General features: G+C 38.9%; 1 protein-coding gene across 2 annotated transcripts; it reads right to left on the reverse strand.

Annotated features, from left to right (window-relative positions):
• Positions 1–26,882, reverse strand: trappc6b (trafficking protein particle complex subunit 6B). Of its 2 annotated transcripts, XM_063049758.1 has the most exons (7): positions 26,654–26,882; positions 17,129–17,185; positions 16,275–16,342; positions 15,033–15,150; positions 7,113–7,196; positions 4,390–4,483; positions 1–2,440 (listed from the first exon to the last, which is right to left on the reverse strand). In XM_063049758.1, the coding sequence occupies exons 1-7, from the start codon at positions 26,747–26,749 to the stop codon at positions 2,409–2,411; spliced, it is 549 nt and encodes a 182-aa protein (XP_062905828.1). In that variant the 5' UTR covers positions 26,750–26,882; the 3' UTR covers positions 1–2,408. The 2 variants fall into 2 exon arrangements, with proteins under 2 accessions (XP_062905828.1, XP_062905829.1); XM_063049759.1 differs by lacking the exon at positions 17,129–17,185 and having other exon boundaries at positions 9–2,440.
• Positions 26,883–27,579: the final 697 nt, after the last annotated feature.

The raw sequence follows: 27,579 nt of genomic DNA on the forward strand, positions 1-27,579 counted from the left end.
GATTAATGCTGGGGTTAGGAAGTTAGTTATTTGTTAACAATAATTTTAATTCAGGCAATACTTAATCAGCCTTTAAAACTAACCTCATAATACATCTTTCTAACCATGTAGTCCATTCCATTATCTCCTTTAATGCTGTGTTTTTTAAATAAATATGATTACAATACAATGAAACATTTTTAAGGTATTTTATTCAAACTTTTATTTTGAAACAAATTTGTTGCAGTATGCTTCCTGACCCATGTACCTAAACATATCCTGTTTTCAATTTATTTTCCAAAACAAAGCTCTTAAACATGCATCCAGTATGTGTAAAGTTAAATGTGGTTCAGAGAAGTACAAGCAGTCAGAATAGAATTCTGTAATAGAATACAAATCCTCCTTCCAAAAACATATTTGCATCAGATGAACAAATAACTTGGATGCTGGAAAACAATACTTTTATTAGACCAATGCAAGACATATCAGAATCTATTATGGAATTTAGTAGAAGTTGGTAGATTATATAGAATTGAACTCAACATTGGAGGTAGAAAGTTTTAATCAAACTTGTATATGAAATATTTGCTGGTCATATTTGTGATAAGTTATTTACATTGGAAAATTTGTGTGGAGTTCTCATACGTAATGGGCAGAAAGAAAAATAAAACTTTAACATTTGGAGTTTAAATTTTGAACTTAATTTAATGGAAACAAGCTAATTGACAGTGATTACCTGAATAGCAGTGCGTACTTTCAACACCAAAGAGGTACAAAATTAAATAATAGAAGTAATTGTATTTGTTAAAATTCAGACTATAACTACAGATTTGAATGGAAATCTGTAGAGGGAAAAAGGTTTGTTTTGCCTTGAGTGCAAGATTGTAGAAATTTGAGGCAATATTACCTATTTTTATTTTTTTAGTTATCTGTATGTACATTATGGTCCAAGGCATGGGAGAGCAGATTGTATGTCCAAAATGTAGGTGCATTCGATGGCCTGTATTCAACACATCTTTGTTCTCCATCTCATTTTATTATTGAGTAAATGGGACACTGACGACACAAGGAATTTTAACCAGTAAATGAGATGGAGGAGGCAAATGGAGAAAGTTGATGTAATTAGGTGCAAATATAACAAAAAGCATAGGAGTAATATAATCATCATGTTAGATACTGCAGATAAAGTGAAAGCTTGATGTAAAGTAATTTAAATGAGTAAAAACAATACAGCAGATAGACAAGGTAGAATGTGAGACCTAAATAATGGTTCCTTAGCCAAATAGCAAGAAAAAATTTTGTAAATGTGGTTGGCAGTACAGAGTCAATGTGAAAAAAACAGAAGGTGGAATCATTCCAAAATGAAGATATAACGGCAAATCGGGCAGCACCAACTCAGCAGCATAGAGATCTAAGAAAGGATTTATAACTGTAGAGGGAGTTATTACAAGCATTTAGTTAACAGTATATTAACTTTTAAAATACATTAATTGACTGACCGGAAGGGATAATGGGCAGGTATTTTGAATTCAAAACTTGGTTAGTTAAGTATGTGGAATTAGGTCACACATCAGCAAAAATTTTATTCGTGGCAGAACACCCAAATAACGTTCATACTCACATATTCTACTGCAAGTCTGTGCAACAAATAATTATTCTTTCCTCCCTCTGCCCATTTTTTAGATCTTAATTCTTTATGAAATAATTTATTCAGGTCAATTTTAATCATTTCCCCAACATTCATAGTCAAGTTAAATACCCTATTTCTGTGAATACAAGTCCCTAGGGAAAATACAATAACAGTGGCACAGGCAAAAAATTTTAATTTGACAGTTTCTACATGGAGATATCAAACACAATATAGTCCTCTCTGTGCACAACTCACAAAGGTAATGCTCTTACCAACATTTTTACACTCATTTTGCAGAGGTGTGTATAAAAACCATTCCACTTTTTTAATACCCAAATTGTAACAAATGCACAGATACTAAATCAGCGTACTTGGTCACAAAATAGAAAATACGATGAAAATAAGAAACAAGTATATTTAAATAATCAGAGACCTTCTAGAACACCAACAGAACACACTTGTTTCCAACATTTTGTCTTGAATTTCAGCACATATAGATCATAATTGGAGTTTAAGTGAAACAACATTCCTTTTTCAGTTTGAACACTGAAGAACTTCACTTCATCCATAATAATACTTACAATATGTGACTAGGACTCAAATTCCATTATTCTAATTTGAAGTGGATTTTTATTCCAGTAATACCAGTTAGCATTACTATAATAAGTTTATTATAAAAGTCTCTTTTAATGCCTAAACATACATGTAAACAAAACATCACAATGCCATTTTACAGAATAACACTTCGATATTGTAAATAATGTTTACCAACAATAGCAGCACCTTTGACAATAACTTCCTATATCTTTTGTATCATTACTTGGAATTTGCCTGAAAAAGTAAGATAACTTTAAGTTAGACCAAACTGTATTTTCTCCTTGCCCCCCACCCACACCACCAATAAAATTACTCATCAGCTTTCACAAGAAATAAATAATTGCAAATCAGTTAGGCAGCTGCAAAACTGCAAACCAACAAGTAGATTTTTTCTCCCCCACACAGTGAGTGCACTGCCGGGGTGGTGGTAGATGCAGATATGTTAAGAACATTTAAGAAACTCTTAGATAAGCACGTGAATGAAAGAAAGATAGAGAGCTATGTGGGAGGGAAGGTTAGATTGACCTTAAAGTAGGTTAAAAGATCAACACAACATCATGGGCCAAAGGGCCTGCACTGTTCCATATTTTATGTCAAATTCAAAACACACATTTTTATCTCCGTCAATCCATGGCCTCCTCTACTGTCATGATGAGGTGAAACAGATTGGAAGAGCGACACCTCATAGTCCATTTGGATAGCAGCATAAACACAAATTTCTCCAGCCCCCTGCTTTTCCATTCTGGCACTCTTCTTACCCTTTCTCCTCGCCTGTCTGTCACCACCCGCTGCTGCCCCTCCTCCTTCCCTTTCTCTCCTCTATCAGATTCCTTTTTCTTCAGCCCTTTACCTTTTCCACCGATCACCTTCCAGCTTGCACTCCTTCCCATCCCCCCCACCACCACCTTATTCTGGCTTTCCCCCCTTACTTTCCAGTCGACTGAAGCCCGAAATGGTGACTGTTTATTCTTTTTCTGTAGATGCTGCCTGACCTGCCCAGTTTCTCCAGCATTTTATGTCTTACTCTGAGGCTACGTCCATACTAGACCGGATAATTCTGTAACCCAAGCTTTTACTCTTCGTTTTGACCCTCCGTCCACATTGAAACGGCGTTTTCCTCCCCTGAAAACGGAGCTTTTCAGAAACGTTCTCCAGAGTGAATAAATCTGAAAACACCTAATATCCAGTGTAGTGTGTACGGGGTAACTGGCTATTTTTAAAACTGCTGTCATGACGTGCTGGAACAAATGGTGGCAGCAGCGCGGCATTTCATTATTTTCTTGTACGCAACCTCCAACACCACAACGATATCTGACAATAGATATGTAACAGTCTAATGCAACATTGTATGGAAATACAAGATAACACTGATGTTTTATACATTTAACAAGGTGTTTTATTCATGTATTGCTTGTGCAAACATTCAATAGATACAGTTGTCACTTTTGCCCAGTAACTCGTTTTATTGCACATGTTAAATACAGCAAAATAATACACAAAGACATGGCAAAAGTAAAGGCAAACAAATGAGGTAACAGCAAATTTCACTTTTGCCCAGTAACAAGCCTTATTGCATTTAGTTGTAGCTGTCGTCCCTTTCATCAGTGAAGAGACTATGGCTGTAGCAAATGTTTCTGGACAAACGTGCACCAAGTCTTTCCTTTGGCAATTTCCTTTTAAGTTTTTCTACTCTGTAACTGGACAAACACGCACCATGTATAACGTTTCCTCTTCGCTTGTTTTCTGTGTGTCCTGTGCATGCCCAGTAGGAGGCGATTCACCCAAATATCCGTTTTAATGAGGATAGAAGTATTTTCAAAAACGCCTAGTGTGGACGCCTGTTGTTTTTACGCAAAACCAACGTTTTCAAAATTATCTGGTCTAGTGTGGACGTAGCCTGAATTTCTAGCATTTGCAGAATCTCTTGTGTAAACTCACTAAACTCATCTTTACTGCTAAATAGGTGTGAACGTTGATTCTGTTGACTCAAATACTAGGAAGTCATTATAATCTACAGTTGATACACTGTCCTGCAAACCAAAAAAAGCAATCAAGGTTTATCTACAACCAGCCTGCCACAGAACCTTGTAACATGAGACATACAAAAAATACTTAAATTGTACAATTACTGTAAATTGTACTTTCAGTTGCTACCAAAACAATTAAAGCAACACACAACTTACATGCTGGCATTGTAGTAACTTCTACTGTCACGATACTTTTAATTCCCAAGTTCGATAAGGCACCTCGAACCAACCCACAAGTAAATGCCAAATACTGAAATTGAAAAAGATTTTATTAATCTCTGCTATATTCCAAGAGAACTTAAATCTATAATTAGTAGGTACACCTTGGACTTCAAATTAAGATCCAAGTTCTGCAAGACAGCACAAATCAAAAATGATTATGAAAGCAACAAGTTGTAAATGAGATTAAAAATATAGACTGCAAACCAAATACCCAGAGAAGGAAGTTCAGATCATTTTTAAATCAGCTTGCCTAGTAGCCTGAGGAGTTGAGGCCAGCAGGTATCAGTCATCATCACATTAAATGGTGGGGCAGGATTGAAGTGCTGAATTGCCTACTTCTGCTCCTATATTCTTATGTTCACCTGGTCAGAGAACACTGATCAAAGCCCACACTGAAAATGAAGTTCATCATTTTGGCAAGCAATACTTTAGTGAGAGAGACATCCTTTACGTAATCAAAGCTGAGCTTGCATGTTCCAAGAGATCATGTTCTCATAATTCATTACAATACAAGGACCATTTGGCTGATTCTGTCTATGTCAAGCTTCCAGAGTTTTGCAATCAGCCCTCTTTAACTATCCTCTCACATGCCCTTCCTTCTTCCACCGTACATGTACATTAAGGGCCACTTTCAGCAGCTAATTAACTCACTGTTGGGATGCAGGAGGAAACCACAACACCAGGAAATCCACAATCACAGACAGAATACGCAGCCACTAAACACGCACACTGGAGATCAGGATCAAATGAGCATCATAGGAGCTGCTCCAATTGTTAGTCCTCTGAATTACCCACACTATCAATTCCATTTTTTGCTTATATAAAAGAATGGAAATAGTGTTTTTTTTCTCCCCCTGCTCACTGGACAGTTGGCACTATCTCATCATTTGCCTAATTTGCTGCATGCAAAATAGTGATTTTCCAATCCATCAGCAAAGTGGCTTAATTTCAACAAAACCACCACAGTAAAATATCATGATAATAATACGTATACCATTTTCCTCAATGGATTATTTTTAAGCTTATTAACAAATCAGATTAAGGTTGTTTTGTCCTGCCTTGATACACGTCTAGGGGGCGCCACACAGTCACGTAGCAGCACGTACTATTACAACTTGGGGGTGGGGGGTGGTAATTGGAGTTCAGACTGCAATTCCTTCACCATCTGTAAGGAATTTCTACGTCCTCCCTGTGGAATGCATGGATTTTCTATGGATGCTCTGGTTTCCTCCCACAATCCAAAGATTTGGCAGTTAGGAGGTTAGATGGTCATTGTACATAGCCCCATGATTAGGCCAGGGTTAAATCAGGGGTTGCTGGGTGGTGGGGCTCAATTTTGTGTTGTTTCCCAATATATAAATATCCTGGAGTCAGACAAACTGGCCCTTCTGGACAACCTCAAATGCCAGACTCTGAATAGTCACGTGGGATGGCAAAGAAAAAACAGAACACAAACTCCAACAGGGAGTTTAACAAAATCCTGACAGAGTCCATGAAACACAGCCTTGTTATAACTAATTATAATCAGCCCCTATCAATTGGTTTCTTTTCCTTCCTACACTACCCTGTCAGACCATCACTGCCACTGTCCTCTCAGTGGATCCCCTCCTCCTACTTATTTCCTTCTGCCCACTCCACCTTCCGTATTTGGTTTCATGCTCTATTTTCCTTTCCTATTACATTCCATCATCCAGAACACATTCCTGCTCCTACCCATCACCTATGTTGCGATTTACACCCTGCCCTCTATCAACTGCCGATCACCCCCCTTCATCTGGATCCATCGCTTGCCAGCTCTTGCACCAACCCTTACCCTCACTGCTTTCCACTGGCTAACCTTCCTCTACTCTTTCAGTCCAAATGAAGGGTCTTGACCCAAGACATTGGCTGTCTATTTGCTTCTACACACACTGTCTAACCTTCCAAGTTCCTCCATCTGTTCGTTTTTGCTCCAGAATCCATCATCTGCAGTCTCCTACATCTCCTAAGAAAATTTCTGAATGCACTAATTTGGAATTTCTGCATTTCAATTGTGCTAATCCAGTAGTCCAATCAATACTGGAAAGAAAGAGTGCAAGCAAGTAATTATACAGGTTAAAAATGTTTGAGTTAGATGTACAGTTGAAAACTAAACAGGAATACACATCTGGGCCTCTCCAACCTGTGGTTCACATCAGGAACTCCATCCCATTAAACTCAGCATACCAAGAGGTGTACCAAGTTCCCCAGTTCCTGCCCAATTGTAATGACCATGTAGCAGTTACTCTCTCCAACACACCCCTTTCTACCCCTATTAGTCATACTGTCTTTTCTCTATTGTAATTTATATTTGGTCCCAATTAATTACCACACCTTTACATGTTACTCCAATTCAAATATTGATCTTTTCAACATGAAAAGGATCCTTACCCTTAATTACCATCTTACACACATATCCCATGTTCTATTGACTGCTTAAAAAGTTGTGTTAAATATACTTAGATGACAGTGTTAAACCAGCCAACATCTGTCACCAACTACGAGTCACAAAATTTTAAATACCTCTCAGATTTAAACTTCTCCACTGCCCCATTAAGTAATTAAGTTGTAGTACTCTTTGCAGATGGTCAACTTGTAAGTCTGTAGATTTACATAGGTAAGATAACACCAAGATATACCTTGGGTGCATGTTCTAGATACTGCTTCCCTGCAGACATCTGAGTCAAGAGCCGGAACTTGTTGTCTTGAAGTACATAAATACCCTGTAAAATTAATTAAAAATGCAACTGTTCAAAATATTAATAGTGTTAAAAGTCAAATTGATTTGCATATTTCAATGTTATTTTCCCATCATCCCTTTATCCAGGGCTTAGCATTAAATTATCTTGACTCTAAAGCACCACAATAAGTGCTGAATTGCCGTTAATGGCAACATATTGAATTGGACCATTTCTGTCTCTTCAGATAATTTCTAAATTCCTTGACATTGTACTAAAAATAGTGGGAAACTTTCTATCAACAATCTTTCTTTGAATACCAGAATCAAAATTAATTGGTCAGTTACCTTCAAGTCAAATTGAGCTTGATTCAGCCCAGTGTTCGAACTCACCCAGCGTGGTCCGCCACCTGCTTATATACAGCTCAGCAAGATGCAGAAGACCAGCTAAACAGACCCATTGTGCCCAAGATGCACTCTACAAAACAGAGCAAGCTCGCCTCAGGAAGTCAGAGTCAGAAAGAGGTACAGAACAGAAACAGGACGTTCTGCCCATTAAGTCTGTGCCGACAATCAACCATCCATTTACCTCAACCGCATTATACTCTCTCCACATTACCCATTGACTCTCATCTCACCCACACTTTGAGGGGCAATTTATAGTGGGCTGATTAACCCACCGACCCCACACATTGTTGGGATATGGGAGGGAACTAGAACTCCAAGGGGAAACCTGCACAGGCACAGGCAGAATGCGCACACTGTGCTCAGTTTGTGTGCAAGGCTGGGACTGAATTTCAATCCCTCGCTCTGAAACAGCAGCTTAAGTCCCTAATATTCAGAGACATTTACAAAATATCAGAATTCCTTCAACAATCAAAATAAATAAAGTTCAATGAAAACATGTTAATAGGCCAGAACTAATCTTAGAAAGCAACATAAAAACTGCTTAACTTTCATTTTCCCTGCCTAAACTCCAAGCTTGGAATCTCCATTCAAATGATGGACCCTACGCCAGGTCTGACCAGCGTAAGATCGGAGAACTGAATTCCCAGTGTAATGCTGGAAAGTCCCAGCCAATAGCTATGCCATTGAATTCTATGGAGAGAACAACAATGGAATAACGTGCTGACTTCCATCACTCAGCTAAACCAGGTTTATAGCAGGATCACTCAAATGCAGAACTGAGAACATAGAATTTAGTTACCTGAAATTAAAATCTTGAAACTAATTTAGTTACAGTACCTGAAAGCTGCTGACTACCAGCTGTTCAGTTTGAAAACTGCCAGGCAAAGCCAGCACAATATGGTCCATTGATAATGCAACATCATCATGCAAGTTTTGAACATTTATGTCACCAAACTGACAATTTTGGTAACATAATGCTCACTACACCTCAAAGTAACTCACTGAAGCGGAAGCAATGTGACAAGTGTTAAGGTGCCATGTAAATGCAACTTCTAAAAAAAGACTGAGATCAAACATCAAAACAATCTTTTACAAATAGGTTTTAGCCACACTTTAAATGTTAAAGCTATATTCCAATGTTAGAAATAACACAGGATATTTGGCACAATGGATCAAAGTGATTGTGATAAAAGGTTAAGTTTGCTCCGTAAGAATTTATGCCAGTCAACTTTTAACAATCACATAGTCCAAGAAGTTCATTACATCTTTCAAAATTATAATTGTGATCAATTAGCAACAATTTCAAACTCCAAAAACAGCTATAAAATTAATGTACAGCAAATCAACTGTGGGGTACTGGAGAATAAATTGCATGACACTGCGCTGCCTAAAAATTAAATGTTGGCCCCAATGGAACACAAGGAAAGTCAGCTACTACTCCAGGGTACAGTCCTGACGAAGGGTCTCGGCCCGAAACGTCGACTGTACCTCTTCCTAGAGATGCTGCGTTCACCAGCAACGTTTATGTGTGTTGCTTGAAATTCCAGTATCTGCAGATTCCCTCGTGTTTGCGAATAAGAAGGCATTGTTGGATTAGATGATAATAATTGTTATTTTCCTTGTGCTTGTTTGTATTTTATATAATTACCAATGTATACACAATTGTTCAGTGTGTTTCCTAGTAGTCACAGTTCTTAGTATTCTAGAAGTTTCTTCGTTACCATAATATTTGAATAGGGACCATCTGATTGGTTAACTTGTATCCATAAAATTTGAATGGAATGTCTGTTAACCATGGGAATTCAACAAAATAAGAAAACGGTATAAGAAGACTTGTAGACTTGGCTTGTAGACTCTCGCTCTCTTTCTTTTGTTCTTTTCCTGCCATTGCCTTCTCTCACTGAATCAAAGTGCATTGTACAGGGCTTCGAGACAAACTGAAGCAATATCAATAAGTTCAGCAGAAACCACAAGAGGGCGGTCCTGCCGGTGACGCTTCCTGGGAATTGCCCTCTATGTTGGACAGTCCTCCGGAACAACACCACCATCTGAATTCTTACAACATGGACATGACATGGACTCTACAGTGGCCTCTAGCAACTCAAGTGAGGATGACAGTGATGAAACAGTAGGATTGGCAGCTATGTCACAACTTGGTCCAATAAAGACCAAGGGAGTGAACTCATGCAGGACTGAAGAAAGAACCTATGAAAGGAGACAGATGGTTTTCCATCAACCCAGAAAAAAAAAGATAAATGGTCCAAAGAAGTTCCACATCCTAAAAAAATGAACCTGGGCTGAGCTCCAACATATCAAAAACATATATAAACTGCACCCATATGATGGCATCCAAATTTTGATTTTGGTGTCTTCTCAGCAAATCAGACAGTTGACTCGTAGTTGGCAACAACATGGGAGATGATAAACAAAATCGAAAGATTGGAGGAAAGTAGTTGATCGCAAGCAGAAGATTTCTGAAGATGATTCTGAATATGAGGACCAATACAGGACAGCATGGTTAAAATATCAAAGAGTTCCGGGAGTAAATGAAGAGAACATTGTGGTAATGAAGCCAACATAAAGATAACCTACATATGGTCCCCTGAAGTCATTTTTTATGGATGGCTTGAAACTAGACATTGCTAAAATGGTGAAATGGAGTTGGAGTGAAGTTAGTGTTCCATACAGTGAGCTAGTGCAAGCCACTGAACAAGTGGGCTAAGATATCAAAATCTGAATAAGATCATCACGGGGGTCAGTTACCTGTTGATCATCAGCCACTGACCATGGGTCAACAGTCATTGTTTGCTAGTCAACAGCCACAGCTGCTGCCAACAACCGAAAGAGGCTGGACTGGAATTCACCATGTACATCGCAGCAGTCTCAGTCTGAGACATACCCCTAAGGCCAATCCCTAAAGCAAAGTGTCACTTGTGTGGTGAGAAAGGACATTGGGTTCTAAGTTACTGGTATAGGAAACAAGGTGGACAACAGAAATAAGCACAACTACAAGTTCAGTCCTCTGCCCCACAAAAGTTTTGGGATTCTAGTTTGATGACTCAGTTTCAACCATCGAAGTTGGATGTCATGGACATATTGTCACAGTCAAACAAATGACTGGGGCACTTTCCTGCAGCCTTTGCTTGCCTTGAGAGTGTAAAACCTAGACAACTTATATGTTAACTTATTAATTGAGAATGAATATGCTGAATTTTATTAGATTATGATGACCATGACTGTACAAGAATAAGAACATGCCATGAAGATGCAAATTATTACAAAGGAAGCACCTTTTTCAAGCCCAAATCTGATTCTGTACACCGATGAGAAGTGAATTCAAATGGCTGGATGGGCTGTTATTTCTGAGACTGAAGAGCTGTCATCAGGAAGAATGGCTCCAGGAACCTCTATGCAAGAGGCAGAACTGAAAGCTCAGACTGAAGCCAGTAATGTGGCAGAAGGAAGATCGGCTGATATTGACACAGAATCTTGATATGCTTTTGGAGTTTTTCATGATTTCGGAGACTTAATGGATACAAAGGGGATTCCTTACAGCTGTAGGAACCCCAATCAAGAATGACCAACTAGTGCAAGAACTCATGAATGTAATACAGTCATCAGAAGTGGTTGTATTAAAATGTAAAAGCCACTCCAAAATGAATCAGTTGGTCAGTTACATCTGAATCTTAATGAGTTGCAGATTTTTGTTTTCTCAGTCATTGCTTCATTTAGTGTTTTTTCCTCCCTGGGTTGTGTTTTGGAAGAGTACTTCAAGCAGTTTGCCTCAAGGCTCAGATCTTCACTGATAATATTTATTTCGGGGAAAAGCGTATCTTAACATCTTTGCATAAACTGCCTGCCCAGCTGCCTTCTTGTCACATTTCTTTGTTACACTTCCATCTATACATAAATGGAAAGATGTCTTATTGAGCAATGAGTAGACCTGTCCTGTGGGATTTGTCCTAAAACAGGGTTTTCATTGCACTTGGGCCACAGTTCCATTGTACCTTGACCAAGCGGTTTTGGTTGTAGGGCTGATACAGATTAAAGAAATGGGTTATGCAATAGGGCTATTAAAACCACTGGTTTGTTTATAAACTGAATTTGTGATGGTGAAGTTGTCTTTGTCTTTATGTAACTTACCATTTTAAAGCTGAGTTATTGATAATGTTTAACTAAGCAGTTGTATGTTCATATTTTAACTGGTTTGATCACAGATTTACTAAAGATACAGCACAATTCAAAGATGAATTGGATGTTATGAAGTTAATTTGTAAAGGCCTCTTGACAAGTATATTTAAAAACCAGATTGACAATCTTCGGACCAGTTTACTTGTATAAGAGCAATCATTAGTACAGCAGTTCAAGTACATGAAAGGGTGCCTACTTAGAAAGACAATTTATTGAACAATGACATAATCCTATGAATACCCTTTGATATTTCCATAATTTAGGTTTTTTTTATTTTTAGATACCTAATATAGATTCCACAAGTTTTTCTTCCTCTGAATTTTCTGATTTTGAATGTATAATTTATAATCAAAGAGGGGAATATTGGATTATACTGTATAATTGTTATTTTCTTTGTAATTTAACTTCCTTGTGTATGTTTAATTTTACAAAATTAGATTAGATTAGATTCAACTTTATTGTCATTGTGCCCAGTACAGATAACAAAGCCAATGAAATGCAGTTAGCATCTGATCAGAAATGCAAAGACTAGTGTTATTTACAAAATAACTGCAAATTAAAAAAGTGCTTTAGCACACAAATACAAACATTTGTATAAAAGTACTGAGACAGTACAATACGGATGCAATACTTCTCAGCACTGTGATGAGAGGTTCAGCAGGGTCACAGCCTCAGGGATGAAGCTCTTCCTGTGCCTGCTGGTGCAGGAGCGGAGGCTCCTGTAGCACCTACCGGATGGGAGGAGAGTAACATGCCCACCATGGTTACAGTGAGATGCATCCTTGATAACGCTTTTTGTCCTGCCCAGGCAGCGTTTATGGTAGATGTTCTCAATGGTGGGCAATTGGGTGCCGATAATCTGCTGGGCAGTTTTCACCACACGCTGGAGTGCTTTGCGGTTCGATACGGGACAATTGCCATACCACACTGAGATGCAGTTGGTGAGTATGCTCTCAACGGTACAGCAGTAAAAGTCCATCGGTATCCTGGGACAGAGGTGAGCTTTCTTGATGCTCCGCAGGAAATAAAGGCGCTGTTGTTACCTATGTATATGCTGTTGTTCAATGTGTTTCCCAGTGGTTACAGTTCTTCAGTATTATTCTGGAAGTTTCTTGGGTATCACATTATTTGAATGGGGAATATCTGATTTGTTAATTTTTACCTACAAAATTTGAATAGAATGCCTGTTTCCATGGAAATTCAATGGAATTAGTAAAGTAGCATAAGAAGAACAAAGTACATTGGCTCTCGCTCTCTTTCGTTCCTTTTCCACTATCACCTGCTCTCACTAGAAGGCTCTGTTCTCGCTACTCTTCTTTCCAATCCCTTTGTTCTCTTAGCGCTTAATAAACAATCGTGAGCAAGTAGTTTTATGCCTCATACTTGACTTCTGAAGAATCTTAGATCAAAAGTATCAGTATCCAACAGCAGAGACTGGTAATATGTTAGAGCCTGGAGGTAGTCAATTCCTTTGCTTAAAGGGATGTCCCGCCATTTGTGCTGCATTTTGTCATATACACCACTACAAGAAATTACAATGCTTGTAACAACTTGCCATAGTAGCAGTTCAGCAAGATACTATAACACCTGGTCTGCAGTCCATACTGACTGGCATTATATAGTCTGTCTGTCTGTCTAGGTACCATATCTGATGTGGACTTTGACCATGGTTTTCCATATAGATCCATCCTTCGTTTTTTGGATGACTTCTATTTCCTCGATGTGTAGCCACCTGGCTATGCTTTTGATGTACATAAGCCAAGGTCTTCCTCTAGGTTTGCTCCCCTCAATCTTTCCAGAGAGTACAAGTTTTTCTAGTTCATCTTTCCGCATGATGTGTCCTAAGAATCTGAGTTATCTTTCTCTTATTGTTGGTATGAGTGATCGAACTGCTTGGGCTCTTCTGAGAACTTCTTCATTTGATGTGTGTGTGGTCCATGATATTTTTAACATTCTCCTGTAGAACCATAATTCAGCTGCTTCTAGTCTCTTTTCCATTGCTGGACAAATGGTCCAGCATTCATTTCCATAAGTCACGATAGAATAAATGTAGCACTGCAGTATTCTGTTTTTAGTGTACGTGCTCATCTTTCTGTCTGTTAATATGTTCTTCATTTTTTGGAAAACTCCTTTCGCCATTGCTATTCTGTATTTAATATCTGTGTCGCACCCGCCATTACTTATTATCAGGCTGCCAAGATATTTGAATTTGTTGACTTGTTTGATGTTTGTCTTTCCGATCTTGATCACACATTGTGTCTTCTTGGTGTTGATTGAGAGGCCTCTGCAATTACTTTCTGCTGCCACTGTAGTGAGTAGTTCTTGAAGTTTTGTTTCTGAGTCAGCTATTAGTACGAAGTGATCAGCATATCTGATGTTATGATATATATATATACACACACACACACACACTCACTATATAGTACTCTTTTAAAAAAAAGGATTTGTGAACCTCTAGTTGGCCTATCATTTGTTATGTTTGAGATTTACATAGTACTAACAGACTTTTCCTTTCATCTTATTCCTAATAAATCATACCATATGAAATTATCTTTGTCTTTCATCCATTGCACTGCTTCCTGTAAATTGTGGCGTGGGAGAGCAACTCTAAATCTGTTTCTTTACTGGAATTCATAAGATTAAAGGAGACTATAAAGAGAATTGCACATGCAATATTAAATTAAATGGGTTTAAAATGAGATTTTAAAAACTTGCTGGAAATTAGTTAAGTGGAAAATGACAAAACTGGTAATGATTAGAATGTTAAGCACATAAGGTCATCATTAAGTTTTCTTGGGGATCTCATTGCATTAAATTATATATTGGTTATATATAGATAATGGTGGGGACAGCTTAACCATGATGGACTGGGCTGTACCCACTAATTTTTGTAGGATTTTCCGTTCAAGGGCATTGGTGTTTCCATTCCAGACTGTAATACAGCTTATCAATATTCTCTCCCCTGCACATCTATAGAAGTTTGTCAAAGTTTTAGATATCATGCCAAATCTTCACAAAGTCCTAAGGAAGTAAAGGCGATGCCGTGCTTTCTTCATAATTGCACTTATGTGCTGGACCCAGGACAAGTCCTCCAAAATAATAACACTGAGGAATTTAAAGTTGATGACCCTCTCCATCTCTGATCCTCCAATGAAGACTGGCTCATGGACATCTATTTCTCAATTTGTTGTGATAATAACAATTTATGTCAGCAAATTTCAGGTTATTTTAACTACACAACTACTTAATTAATAGGTACTTTAAACATCTGAGAACAATATACCTGATGGTTGGTCCGAAGATTGTCGATCTGCTTTTTAAATACACTTGTCCAGAAGTCTTTACAAATAAACTTCATAACATCCAATTCATCCTTGAATCGTGCTGTATCTTTAGTGAACCTGTGATCAAACCAGACAATATATGAACATCCAAATGCTTTGTTAAAGATTATCAATAATTCAGCTTTAAAATATGTTACCTGAAGACAAAGCAACTTCACTATCAAAAATTCAGTTTACAACAAACCAGTGGTTTTAATCCCCTAACGCATAACCTATTTTCTTTTATCCAAATCAGCCCTACAACCAAAACCACTTAGACAAGGTACAATGTTACTGTGGCCCAAGTGCAAAGTGCTCTCTTTTTTGGGACAAATCCCACAAGACATGTCTACTCATTTCTCAGTAAGACATCCTTCCATTTATGTGTAGATGGAAGTATAACAAAGAAACGTGGAGGCAGCTGGGCAGGCAATTTATGCAAAGATGGTAAGATATTACTTTTTTCTGCAAAACAAAAGCTCTATCAATGCAGACCTGAGCCCAGAGGCAAAATGAAAACCACAACCTGTTTGAAGTCCTCTGCCAACACACAAACCAGGGAGAAAACAGTAAATGAAGTTACGACTCAGAAAACAAAAACTGCAACTCATTAAGATCCAGATGAAACTGACCAACTGGATTAAAAGCAGCCAAGAAGAAGTTAGAAACAAGAGAAAGTCTGCAGATGCTGGAAATCCAAAGCAACACACACAAAATACTGGAGGAAACCAGCAGGCCAAGCAACATCTATGGAAAAGAGTAGTCGACGTTTTGGGCAGAGTCCCTTCATCTGGCCATTCAGCACCAATAATGTAATCCTTTATGACCAAAATATGTATATGCTTTCCAAGTGAATGAGGACTTCAAGCTTAATGAAATAAAATGTTATCCACTAAAGGTATGGGACTAACATGAATGCAACTTATATATTGATGTTAGCTATTTTTAAATTTTGCATATATAGAATTTTACTCCAATTAACAAAAATAGTCTTTCATTCCCTACAAACTCTCCCTATTAACAAATCATACATTAGTCTACTGTTGTAGGGACCATGAGTTGGAGTTGCAAATTTGCAGCCCACTCTTAAACCAACAAGCACAGCTTTCCTGATGAAAATATACCCTCAGTAGATGATGCTGTTCACAATATAAGAATCTGTTTCTTTTTGTATTTCTTCAGAAAATACCATTGCTTATTACCTTTCTATTAGTCCTTGGCCTACTCGGAATCCCATGTTTTCCAGCTTGGTGACATATCTTCCACTTTCCTGAGAAAAAGGAGCAGAAAAAAATAACAAGTGTGTTATTGTGGAGCATTACCAATAAAATTAGAGGAACCTACAGTGGCATGCAAAAGTTTGGGCACCCCGGTCAAAATTTCTGTTACTGTGAATAGTTAAACAAGTAGAAGATGAACTGATCTCCAAAAGTCATAAAGTTAAAGATGAAACATTCTTTTCAACATTTTAAGCAAGATTGGTGTGGACTGATGAAGTTAAAATAGAACTTTTTGGCTGCAATGAGCAAAGGTATGTTTGGAGAAAAAAGGGTGCAGAATTTCATGAAAAGAACACCTCTCCAACTGTTAAGCACGGGGGTGGATCGATCATGCTTTGGGCTTGTGTTGCAGCCAGTGGCACAGGGAATATTTCACTAGTAGAGGGAAGAATGAATTCAATTAAATACCAGCAAATTCGGGAAGCAAACATCACACCGTCTGTAAAAAAGCCGAAGATGAAAAGAGGATGGCTTCTACAACAGGATAATGATCCTAAACACATCTCAAAATCCACAATGGACTACCTCGAGGCGCAAGCTGGAGGTTTTGCCATGGCCCTCACAGTCCCCCAATCTAAACATCATCGAAAATCTGTGGATAAACCTCAAAAGAGCAGTGCATGCAAGACAGCCCAAGAATCTCACAGAACTAGAAGCCTTTTGCAAGGAAGAATGGGCGAAAATCCTCCAAACAAGAATTGAAAGACTCTTAGCTGGCTACAGAAAGCGTTGATAAGCTGTGATACTTGCCAAAAGGGGTGTTACTAAGTACTGACCATGCAGGGTGGCCAAACTTTTGCTTCGGGCCCTTTTCCCTTTTTGTTATTTTGAAACTGTAAAAGATAGAAATAAAAAGGTAATCTTGCTTAAACTATTAAAGAAATGTGTCATCTTTAACTTTATGCCTTTTGGAAATCAGGTCATCTTTTACTCGCTTAGCTATTCACAGTAACAGAAATTTTGACGAGGGGTACCCTAACTTTTGCATGCCACTGTATATAGGTACTTTAGGCATCTCTTGTTAACAATAATATCTTAAAGACTGAAAAAAAAAAGCATGAAACTAACTTGTTAATTCCACTAATACATATAATCTACAACACTGATGAAAAATTAACATAACCAAATTCAATCCTCAAACCTCAAATAAAAACTTTATATTCAGGTACCAGTCTGAGATCTGTAGGTAAGCAATCAGTTCCAATTAAACAGTACTTAATTGGCTGATTTCAAAGATTGGCTGATTGCCTGAGTCCATTACTCTGAGCACCCATGCTCACTAAATGACACTCTTTAAATTACAGAAATTTTAATATAGTCATGATCCATGTGAATGGAAACATATGCACCCACAAGATCTAAATTAACACAAAATTTAAAAAAACTTTTTCTTTAGTTTTTGAGCTTCAAGTGCCTCCAAATACCTATTAATTCAGATTTGATAGGATATGAAATATCATCACAAATGACTTTTCTCCAAAACAAAATGCAATATTCAGAGTTTGAAGACATTCTGACTGTTTTAGGCCAGAGCAAGAGGAAGTCACATATGTTCTTGTGGAATAAAGAACTAGAAATATATCAAAAGCACAAGAGATTCCTCAGATGCTAGAAATCCAGAGTAGCACACACAAAATGCTGGAGGAACTTAGCAGGTCAGGCAGCATCTATGGAAAGGAATAGAGTCAACGTTTCAGGTTGAGACCCTTCATCAGGACTGGAAATTAAGCTATCCCTCTATGCTTCTCAAGTTCCAGCCACAAGACATACGTGACTTGGAAGGAAAAGATCTGGGACATTGCAAGTGATCACCAATTAAAGGAAGTAGCTGGATTATTATTTCTATTTATCTACTGCAATACTGTACAAAGCGCAAGATTTCTTAAATCAGGACTCTTTGTACATATTATACTGTTCACTTATAGTCCCATACATGACTTACTGTGTAGAGGTATGGGGAAATACATATAAAACAAATACAAACTCAATTTTTCTACTCCAAAAAAAGTCATACGAATTGTAATTAAGACAAGTTATTATGAGCCAACCACTCCACTATTTAGATTTCGTAGATTTTAAAATAATACAAATTATGTATAAAGTAAAAAATGGACAGCTACCACAAAGTATCCAAAGGCTGTTTAAAATGAGAGAAAGGCAACATGATTTGAGAGGAACATGTATATTTCAAAAACAAAGGATAAGAACAAATGTAAAAAATCATTGTATTTCAGTCAGAGGGGTGAATCTATGGAACAGTTGTAGTGAGAATTTAAAAACATGTACCACACTTAACAAGTTTAACAAATTATTTAAAAATAATTTGATGAACAAATATAAAATACATGATTTAAAATGAAAGGCAGTAATGTAAATAAATGATACTTGGAATTGGATTTTGTGTTAAATGATTATGAAATGTTTTGTTTTGATGTTATGATTGACACCAAATATGTTGTTGTATAAGTAAGAAGGGTAGCAGTAATAAGCTGTAGCTTCAGCCTACACCCTTTCGGTCTGTTAAAGAATATCTATTTTTTTTTGTAATTTTGTCTTATAAAATCATCATTATGAAATCATTGTTGAAAATGATGCTTTTTGTTATGTTTGTACTGACCGAAATAAATTTCATTCATTCATTATTTCTATTTTCACTCACTTTTCTCTGCCAACAGGTTCAACTGCACACCAAGTCAAAAATATTTTCCCATGATCAGTAAGTAAACAAATAGGACTATTTCATCTCTCAACATTTCATGTGTAAGCTGAGAACTTTGTTTACCTTAACTATACAAGCTCTATAATGTACACTGCATATTCAAAGAGTCTAAATGCAACAAATGGAAAACATTACAGTTATTCGTTGTGGACATTAACAGTGAATAAATGAGAGATGTGCATGGGCTCTAATTCCAGAAGCAGGAGATCTTTTCTGGGCTACATGCCCTAGTAGAACATGACATTATGTGCAAAGGAAGGACATTACCATAAAACTTCCCTTAACCGTGCTCCAAATATGTCAAAATTCTTTAAGGACAAAGGTTTAACAAGGCTTTGCCTCACCGCACAGCCTATCATCATTCAGTTCTTCTAAAACTAAATTAAGTTCCATGCTGAACAAATGTTCTGTGACATCTAAATGATAGAGGGGGAAAAGTCTTCCATTTGAGTAATCAATAGCCATTGAATCTCTTATCTAAAATCACAGGAGACTGGAGAATTCATCTTGATTGCTGAATAAAGACTAGAATTTTTTTTTATTTTGTATTGACACTCTTTTGCAGTAAGTCTTTCAGGCGCAAGAGACTACAGCACACTTCCTAGCTCAACTTAATACCACCAAATCTTCAGAAATAAAATTTCAAAAATTTCTTCGGTGAACGTTATGCTGTACACGCCATCCCCGAGTAATGAATAGGTTCTGTCTTTGCAGCTGTCCTCAAGTTAAATTTGTCCTCAAGTCAGAAATTACACAAAGACCACTTAAAATGGTAATTATACTTCCACAGTATTGTAATGAATGGCATCAAAAGGACACAAGACTGACTAAAAAAATAACAACTACTACAATTGTGGAGAAGTGAGATGAAAATAGCTCTGCCATTCAGAGAAATAAACATATTTAAGCAAGTTGAACTTCTGAATTTAGTACGATCAGGAAAGCTGACTTGTATGCAAAGATTGGGTGCTCATAACCCAGAGACAACCTGTACCCGTAACCTACAGAATGCCATTTTGACTAAATATCATTCTCTACCCCCACCCTCAATTAAATGATGACAATTTTCATAGCTAAACATTTCAATGTTCTTTAAACCTGTCATCTATTTATCACTACTTAAAGATTAATGTTCCAGCTTGAATGTTCAAAATGAGTTGTGAAGTTTTTATGGCAGCAACACATTTATAATTACCCAGTTAAGTCACTTTACCATTTGAATAGTTACGGCATTCTGCCCAGGCTTCTCTGGCTCTTCACACTTTATGAGTTCCCCATGACTGCCGTAGAGGGCATCGAGGGGAAACCCAACAAGCACCTGCGCAGATGGTTGGAAGCTCCCCCAAGCTTCTCTTCAGTGGGCCTCTATATTCGTTCTGGGCAACTGCAGCTTCCACTGTCATCTGTTGTGGAGGAATTCAAGGTGGCAAAATGCAGAGCCGATTTAAGCTTGAGAGATTCCAATGACGTCTTGGTAAAGCAAGCAGGCATTACAACCAGATCTGGGTGCAAGTGGGCAGCCAACACAGCTGTGGAGGAGGCAGTGTATTCTCTGAAGCTGCGAGACATCATTGGCAACCCTTGCGTCGGGCGGCAAGGCCTCAGCTCAGTTCACTTCCAGCAGTGGGGAAATGCAAGCATCAGGAACAGGCAAGACATGATACAGGCAGAAGTACGGATCCGTGAGGAAGAGAAGCGGATGTCAAAGGCAGTGGAACAAGGGTCCCAGGGTGCCTGGACAAAATGGGATCTGCCTAAGTGCAATTTCTCATGGGCAGAGTTATGGAGACTGGAGCCCTTCCGTATTTCCTTCCTCTTGCAATCCATGTATGACACCCTTCTTTCACCATTACATCTGTACACACGGGGGATGAGAGAGGACCCGAACTGTAAGCTCTGTGGTCAAAAGGGGACGCTGGCTCATATACTGTCCGGGTGTAAAACAGCTCTAACTCAAGGACGGTATAGGTGGCGCCGTGATAAGGTGCTTCTGGCTCTTGCTGACACACTAGAGCGGGAGAGATGCAAGAAGAGGACGGCTGGCACAGATTTGAGGAAGGCCATCACCTTCATCAAAGAGGGAGCCAGGCCTTTCATAACCAAACAACCGAAGCCCAATCTGCTGCTAACGGCCGGGTCCTGGGAGATGAAGGTCAAGGTGGGAAGAAGGCTGCAGTTCCCAGATGTGGTGCACACGACCCTATGCCCGGACATTGTACTGGTCAACCGAAGACAAGAAAATAATTCTGATTGAGCTGACTGTGCCGTGGGAGGAGGGATGGGAAGAGGCCGACGAGAGAAAGGCCTTGAAGTACCAGCCCTTAGTGCAGGAGTGCAAAGACAAGGGATGGCAGGCATGGTTGTTCCCTGTGGAGATTGGCAGCAGAGGTTTTCCGGCCAATTCAGCATGGCGGTTGTTGTCAGCTCTGGGCCTGGATGAAGGGAGCAAAAAACAAGCAGCTTGTAGGATGGGGGAAGAGGCAGAACGAGCCTCTTGTTGGATTTGGAGTAGGCGAGAGGAGGGAAGCTGGAAGCCAGGAGCAGATGGGCAGTGATTTGGCCACCATTGCCGGCCCACCAACTGGAGAGTGTCGTGGTTAAGGGTCGAAACACTCTGTGAAGGTTGGGAAGCACCTGATGACATCTGCTCCTGGCTGAAGGCTACGGTTACCTTATAAGGTATCTGGAGAATGCACCCTCACAGGTGTATGTAACAAGATAACTGTGGAGATTTACTGTAAGGTGTATCCAATTTGTTCACTGATTATACAAATATCTCTATAGCAAAATTAAAGTGGTGAGATTTGGCAACCATTCAGAGCTTTCGAGCAGCAGTTCTCTGATTTAGCCACAGGAGCTGCACAGTAATACTTTACTTCCCTAGTAACAAAGTTGTATTTAGCACAAAGAATGAAGTATCAATGTTAGATTGATGATACAAGAATATAACTATGATTTAAGTCACCAATTCTAATTTATCACAGCATAGAACTTGCGCAGCTAACAGGTTCACTATCAATGATGTTCAGAATAAAATACAGCATTGCACCTTATCAAAATGCCATGCATTTCCATCAGCTTGGAATTGGCTCATTATTGTGACATTGGCCATGATAGAGCGAAAACCTTGTTTTACATACTCTTCACACAGATCAGATCATTACACACTGCATTGTGATAGAACAAGTAAAGCACAATACAGACTAACATGTCACAGCTACAGAGGAAGTGCAGTGTAGGTAAATAATACGGTGCATGATCATTGTGAGGTAGATTGTGAGCTCGAGTCCATCCACACCATCTCAACACTGCCTAGACAGCCTTCAATTTATACTTGTACCCAGATGCATTTAGTTTCTTTGATTAGACTATGTCTACTGACATATAGTTCTATTAGCAAACCTTAATCTCAAACTAAGAACGTCTTCAATACATCACCATTTTTTGTCATAATACCCTTAACAGCAGTTTCAGTTCTTCTGACAACAGACCATTTAGAAATTTGTTGGCTACTTTTCAACTTCTGTTTCTATTTTGTTTGTTCTCTGTTACTCTTCCTGTACTTTGTACAACTTGAAGCCCAACATAATGGTGAACTTCCTTCCTGCCTATACTGTTCCTCCAACAGCCATTAGATGCACAGCTATGATTCAATCTCCACATTGGAAAATATCAATATTCCAAATATCAATCCTCTTCTAAACATTAGATTCTACACTACAGATTTCAAACGCTTCTCATCAAACAAGTTTATGTCAAGTATCTTTTTATCTTAATCAAATGATAATCAAGTTGAACAGTTTCCTTTTTTAAAAATGGAAAGGTATTCTGAATAAAGTATTAACTGCACCACATAAGCAGACCTCAAAAGAATTACAATGCTATTGACCAATCCTTCTCAAAGAGGATTCCACTACAAAACAACATTTGTGAAGTGAAAAAATCTCTGGCAGATGCAGCATCAGTGAGTTTCATGTATCAACTGCTGTGCAAGTGAGATCTGCTACACTTCAAATCCTGAAGTTCGGAGCTAGAACAAGCCAATGATATTTTTAAAATGCTAAGGCAACAAACAAATACTTTATTGTTCATCTTTTTGGAAAGAGTAACAAATATTATGAAATCAAGAAGGTCTTTTTGAAGGACGGAAGGATACAAAAAGATAATTTTAACCGAATATCAAAAGAAAATAACTTTTATATTTTTCTTGAACAAGAACAAGTTCATGACATTTTCCAAAATATTGTTTGGTTCAATAACTGACAAGAACAGCAAGAACTTGTATTCAAATACCACCAGGAAGCATATAGCCCAGGTGCAATCACAACTTGGAGCTGAATGCTCTCAAAACTGTGGAGTTGCATATTGAATTCAGGAGAAATGTGTCCACCCACTCATCATTAACAACTCTACAGCTCGCACCATTTCAACATTCTCGCATCGTTATTTCGCAGAACCTCGTGGGAGAACCACACCTCCTTCATTAACAAAAAAGCTCAGCAGAGGGTATACTTCTTGCAGCAGCTGGTAAAATTCCATCTTCCCCAGAACATACTGGTGTAATTCTACACCGCAATCACGGAGATCATCATCACATCAAACATTACTCTCTGGCTTAGTGCAACATCCTCTCACAATATACAAAAACTACAGTGAACTGTCAGAACAGCAGAAAAGGCTGTAGTCTACCATCACTGCAGGACTTGAGATGATGACAATCCTCTTCTTCCCCTTCTCATTAGGGAGAAAATACAAAATCCTGAAAGCACATCCCGCCAAGCTCAAGGACAGCTTCTACCCTGCTGTTGTAAGACTATTGAACAATTCCCTAGTATGCTAAGCAGACTTTTGACCTCACAATCTACCTTGTTATAGCATTGCACACTGTACTTTGTCTGTAACTGACATTTTGGTCTGTGTTCTGTTATTGTTTTACCATGTACTTCCTCAATGCACCAGTGTAATGAACTGATCTGTGTGAATGGTGTGCAAGACAGATTTTTCACTGTACCTCAGTGGATGTCACAATAATAAACCAATTTATCTTCTTCTAATGTCTATTACAGTGTGATCAAATACAAATGACAACTCAGCGCAGATAAGGCTACAAGCAACACTGACACGGCCTATAACGCATAAAATTCAATAGAAATGGCCTTACCACACTTCCAAAATATGGCCAAATAACTTTTAAAAGATTCACAGTACATTGCTGATTTTGTCAAACCTAGCATTCTATTTTGATTCTCATGTGTCTGTGAAATTATGGTAGTAGATTGTAGGATACTTCCACTAAGCCTGAACTTTTCTGACTGCATTTTTAGGTGAGGATTTTTAGGAGTTGGGCCTGTTAATAATGAAAAAATCCTGGGGCAGAGGAGTAGGTGTTTTGGAAGGGATGATGAAGATCGTGATGCTCCCTTACACAAGCTGGTTGTATCTTTCCTGGTGGTGGGAATTATGGATCTAAATGGTACCACCAAAAGTGCCTTGCCAACTGCTGCAGAGTACTGATTTTCAATACTGAAGTTATTAAAAATAATTCAGGTTCTGGAAATCTGAAATAAAAAGCATACTGGAATACAACACATGAAAAGAATTAACCCTTTGGGTCAAGCAGGAGGAAAGAGGAAGGAAAAATGATGAATACCACTGGTGGCAAGCCACAAAGAGCAACATGCACAAATATAGAGTTTTCAAACACAGTAAAATGTCTCACAAAGTGAGTTCAATCAAAATTTGCCAGGAAGCCACTAAAAGAGTCATTTGGATATGTGACTAGAAAGGTTAGTCAAAGAAATAGCTTTCAAGGATGTGGAACATTTAAAGAGGAAATTACAGAACTTAAGGTTTTGTCAATTTTCATTCTCTTTTTACCTGTGACACTCATGTTATTTGTCATTTCAGTACATACCAGAATGATGCTGAAACCCTGCTCACGCTGACACAAACCACTTCATTTTCTGAAGAATTGCCAAAGAAGCTGAACTCTTTGCAGCCATAAAATTGACCTTACAATGCAAGGATGAAACAGAAAATAATTGAGTCTGGAACACTGCCCTAAGGAACTCCTGGAGCGACATTAATTTGATTCCAACAACCAAGATTATCCTGCATCTTCCTCTGTAAAATCCACCTGCTAGGCAGTTTCACATGTTTTCTACAACCTGGGTCACATTAAGTCAAAATCTAGTCATGATATATGAGGAAATGAATTACAAATGACTTTTCGTGTAGGCAAAACTTTATTATTCCCCACTTGGATGTCCTGCATGAGATATAGAAGCTTCTTGAGGTTTTGATCATTAGCTGCTCAGTGACTACACTAAATATTTTCTCCATTAATAGTAGAAACAGGCTTTGCCACAACCTACCCTCTAAAGCTAGTGGCCACTGTCCACGCTCTGGGTGGAAAAGTTGCCAGTCAGGTTCCTATTAAATCTCTCCCCCTCACCTTAAACCTACAATCGCTCCAGATGTTGATTCTTCAATCCTGGGAAAATGACTGCACACATCGACCCTCTCAATCCCCCCCCCCCATGATTTTACACACTCTATAAGATCACCCCTCATTCTTCTATGTGCCAATGAAAAAGTCCCAACCTCTCCCTGTAACTTAGTCCCTACAATCTCAGCCTCATAAATCTCCTCAGCACTCTTTCCAGTTTCACAGCATCTTTCCTAAACTAAATATTCCAGACATGGCATAGCAAGCACCTTGTCCAAAAGGAAAAGTACAGCATTGGGGTGAAAAAAGCTGAAGAAGTCATAGGTCAGTGGCCACACTTTATGTGATACCAATATTCACTAAGCTCGGCTCAAGTACACATGCTGTTGAAAGCAAGTAATGACATTACATGATTAAAGACCCAATATACTGTGATTTTGCAGAATTGCAGATTCCATCAAAAGCCTTTCGTCAAACAATGAGTATCCTTCCGATCCCTTTACACAACGACTCTCTCACCCATATGCTAAACTTCACTGACCCGTATGCCAGATTCATTAAGGTGACAAAGGCAACGACAAACAACTCCAGCAATGGAAGGGAGCAACACAGAGGGATTGTCACATGCATGCCCAGATCTGCAACAATGTAAGTCAGAGTAGAAGTTTCCTAAAGCTAGCTTTATGTGATACATCTTTAGCATCCACCTCCTCCAACCAGGTGTATGTTCAGTTGTTTCACCCGTCCCAAAACAAATACGCCTACCGTTCTGCTTTTTGCAAATTATCAGTATTGACAAAATAGAAAACATAACCTTTCCGCAATTATACTTAGCGCGTCTACAATCCTGCTACATTTTTATGTCATTCTACAATTTAGGAAGGTCCTTCCACTTGTCCGACGTCGTTTAGAACTTATTTTACATTTGGTTATCAGGATAGCAAGTTGCCGATCCTGGATTCTGAAAGAGTGCATTACCAAAATCTTCCACACAACCTGCCTAACAGACTGGACGATAACGACGGAACTTGTTTGATGCCTGATGCTTAAAAACGCCGCCGAGCCCGCAGTGCGAGGGCCGAGCTTTATTGCCAAGCAGCCAGCTGCCCACCCAGCCCCCGGCCGCTTCCTCACCATCTCTCCCTGTTCCGCCCATTTATAAACGTAAGAAACCATCTCGGTGTGAAGCAACTGAAAGAGAGCTTCGTCCGCCATGTCTTGTTTGTTCATCCTTCACACGGTGAGGACCAACCGAGGCCGGGGCTCACCGGCTGGAACGGAGAAGCAAGAAGGACCCGCGTCCATCCGGCGAGACGCCAGCACCGTCTGACAGCTGCGGCGCGGCGCGGCGCGGCGGGGCGGTCTCTTCTCCGCCCGGCGGCTCATCATCCCAACGCAGCGCCACGTCTGGCCGGTGGGGTCGGACCGGGACGGATTGTTCCACGACCCACCAGCCGGATCGTTCACTCCTCAATTTTCGTCCGTCCTCTCTGCAGACGTCCAGCACCCTTGCCGATGTTGTTGTCCGGCGGTGTAATCTAAGACTGCAGTTTAAGAGTTGGAAGTGCGATTAGATCAGCCCAAAACTGCAGATGCTGGACATCTGAAATAGAAAGAGAACACACTCAGAGGGCCAAACAGCATCTGTAGAGAGAGAGAAAAAAAATAAGTCAGTGTGTTGGATGGATAGCTGACCTTTCATCAGAACTGTGAAAAGTGGAAAAACAATTCAGGATCGCAATTATCAAAACCTCCATGAATAATCCTAGCAATCATAGACATGAACACGAAGAAGAGTCCGCGTGTCCCATATTGCTCTTGTAGCCCAAAACACCATAGTGGTAGTAAATCACCCTTGATCTCAAGAACTGCTTAGTAAGAAGTCTACCAGATTAGGATTATTTTTTTTTGGATTATTTTCTACAAGTGCTCTTGACATTTTCTCCATTGACGTACGTATAAGGTCTCATAATTCTTTTTTTTACCTCCTTTAAAAACTTTCAGCTATTTCGACCCAACATCTTTGTGGTGATGTCAAGTCACCATAGCTTTTACTCTTT

Source organism: Mobula hypostoma, chromosome 1 (genome assembly GCF_963921235.1).
Source record: "Mobula hypostoma chromosome 1, sMobHyp1.1, whole genome shotgun sequence".
Classification (NCBI taxonomy): Eukaryota; Metazoa; Chordata; class Chondrichthyes; order Myliobatiformes; family Myliobatidae; genus Mobula; species Mobula hypostoma.

Bases quoted from the DNA above. Each gene is read 5' to 3' on its own strand.
- trappc6b (XM_063049758.1), bottom strand. From the start codon at position 26,749: ATGAACAAACAAGACATGGCGGACGAAGCTCTCTTTCAGTTGCTTCAC. The intron at 7,197-15,032 runs GTATATTGTTCT...TTAATTTTACAG, and splicing joins ATCTTCGGACCAACCATCAG to GGTATTTATGTACTTCAAGA. The intron at 2,441-4,389 runs GTAAGTTGTGTG...TTACTTTTTCAG, and splicing joins AGTTACTACAATGCCAGCAT to GCAAATTCCAAGTAATGATA.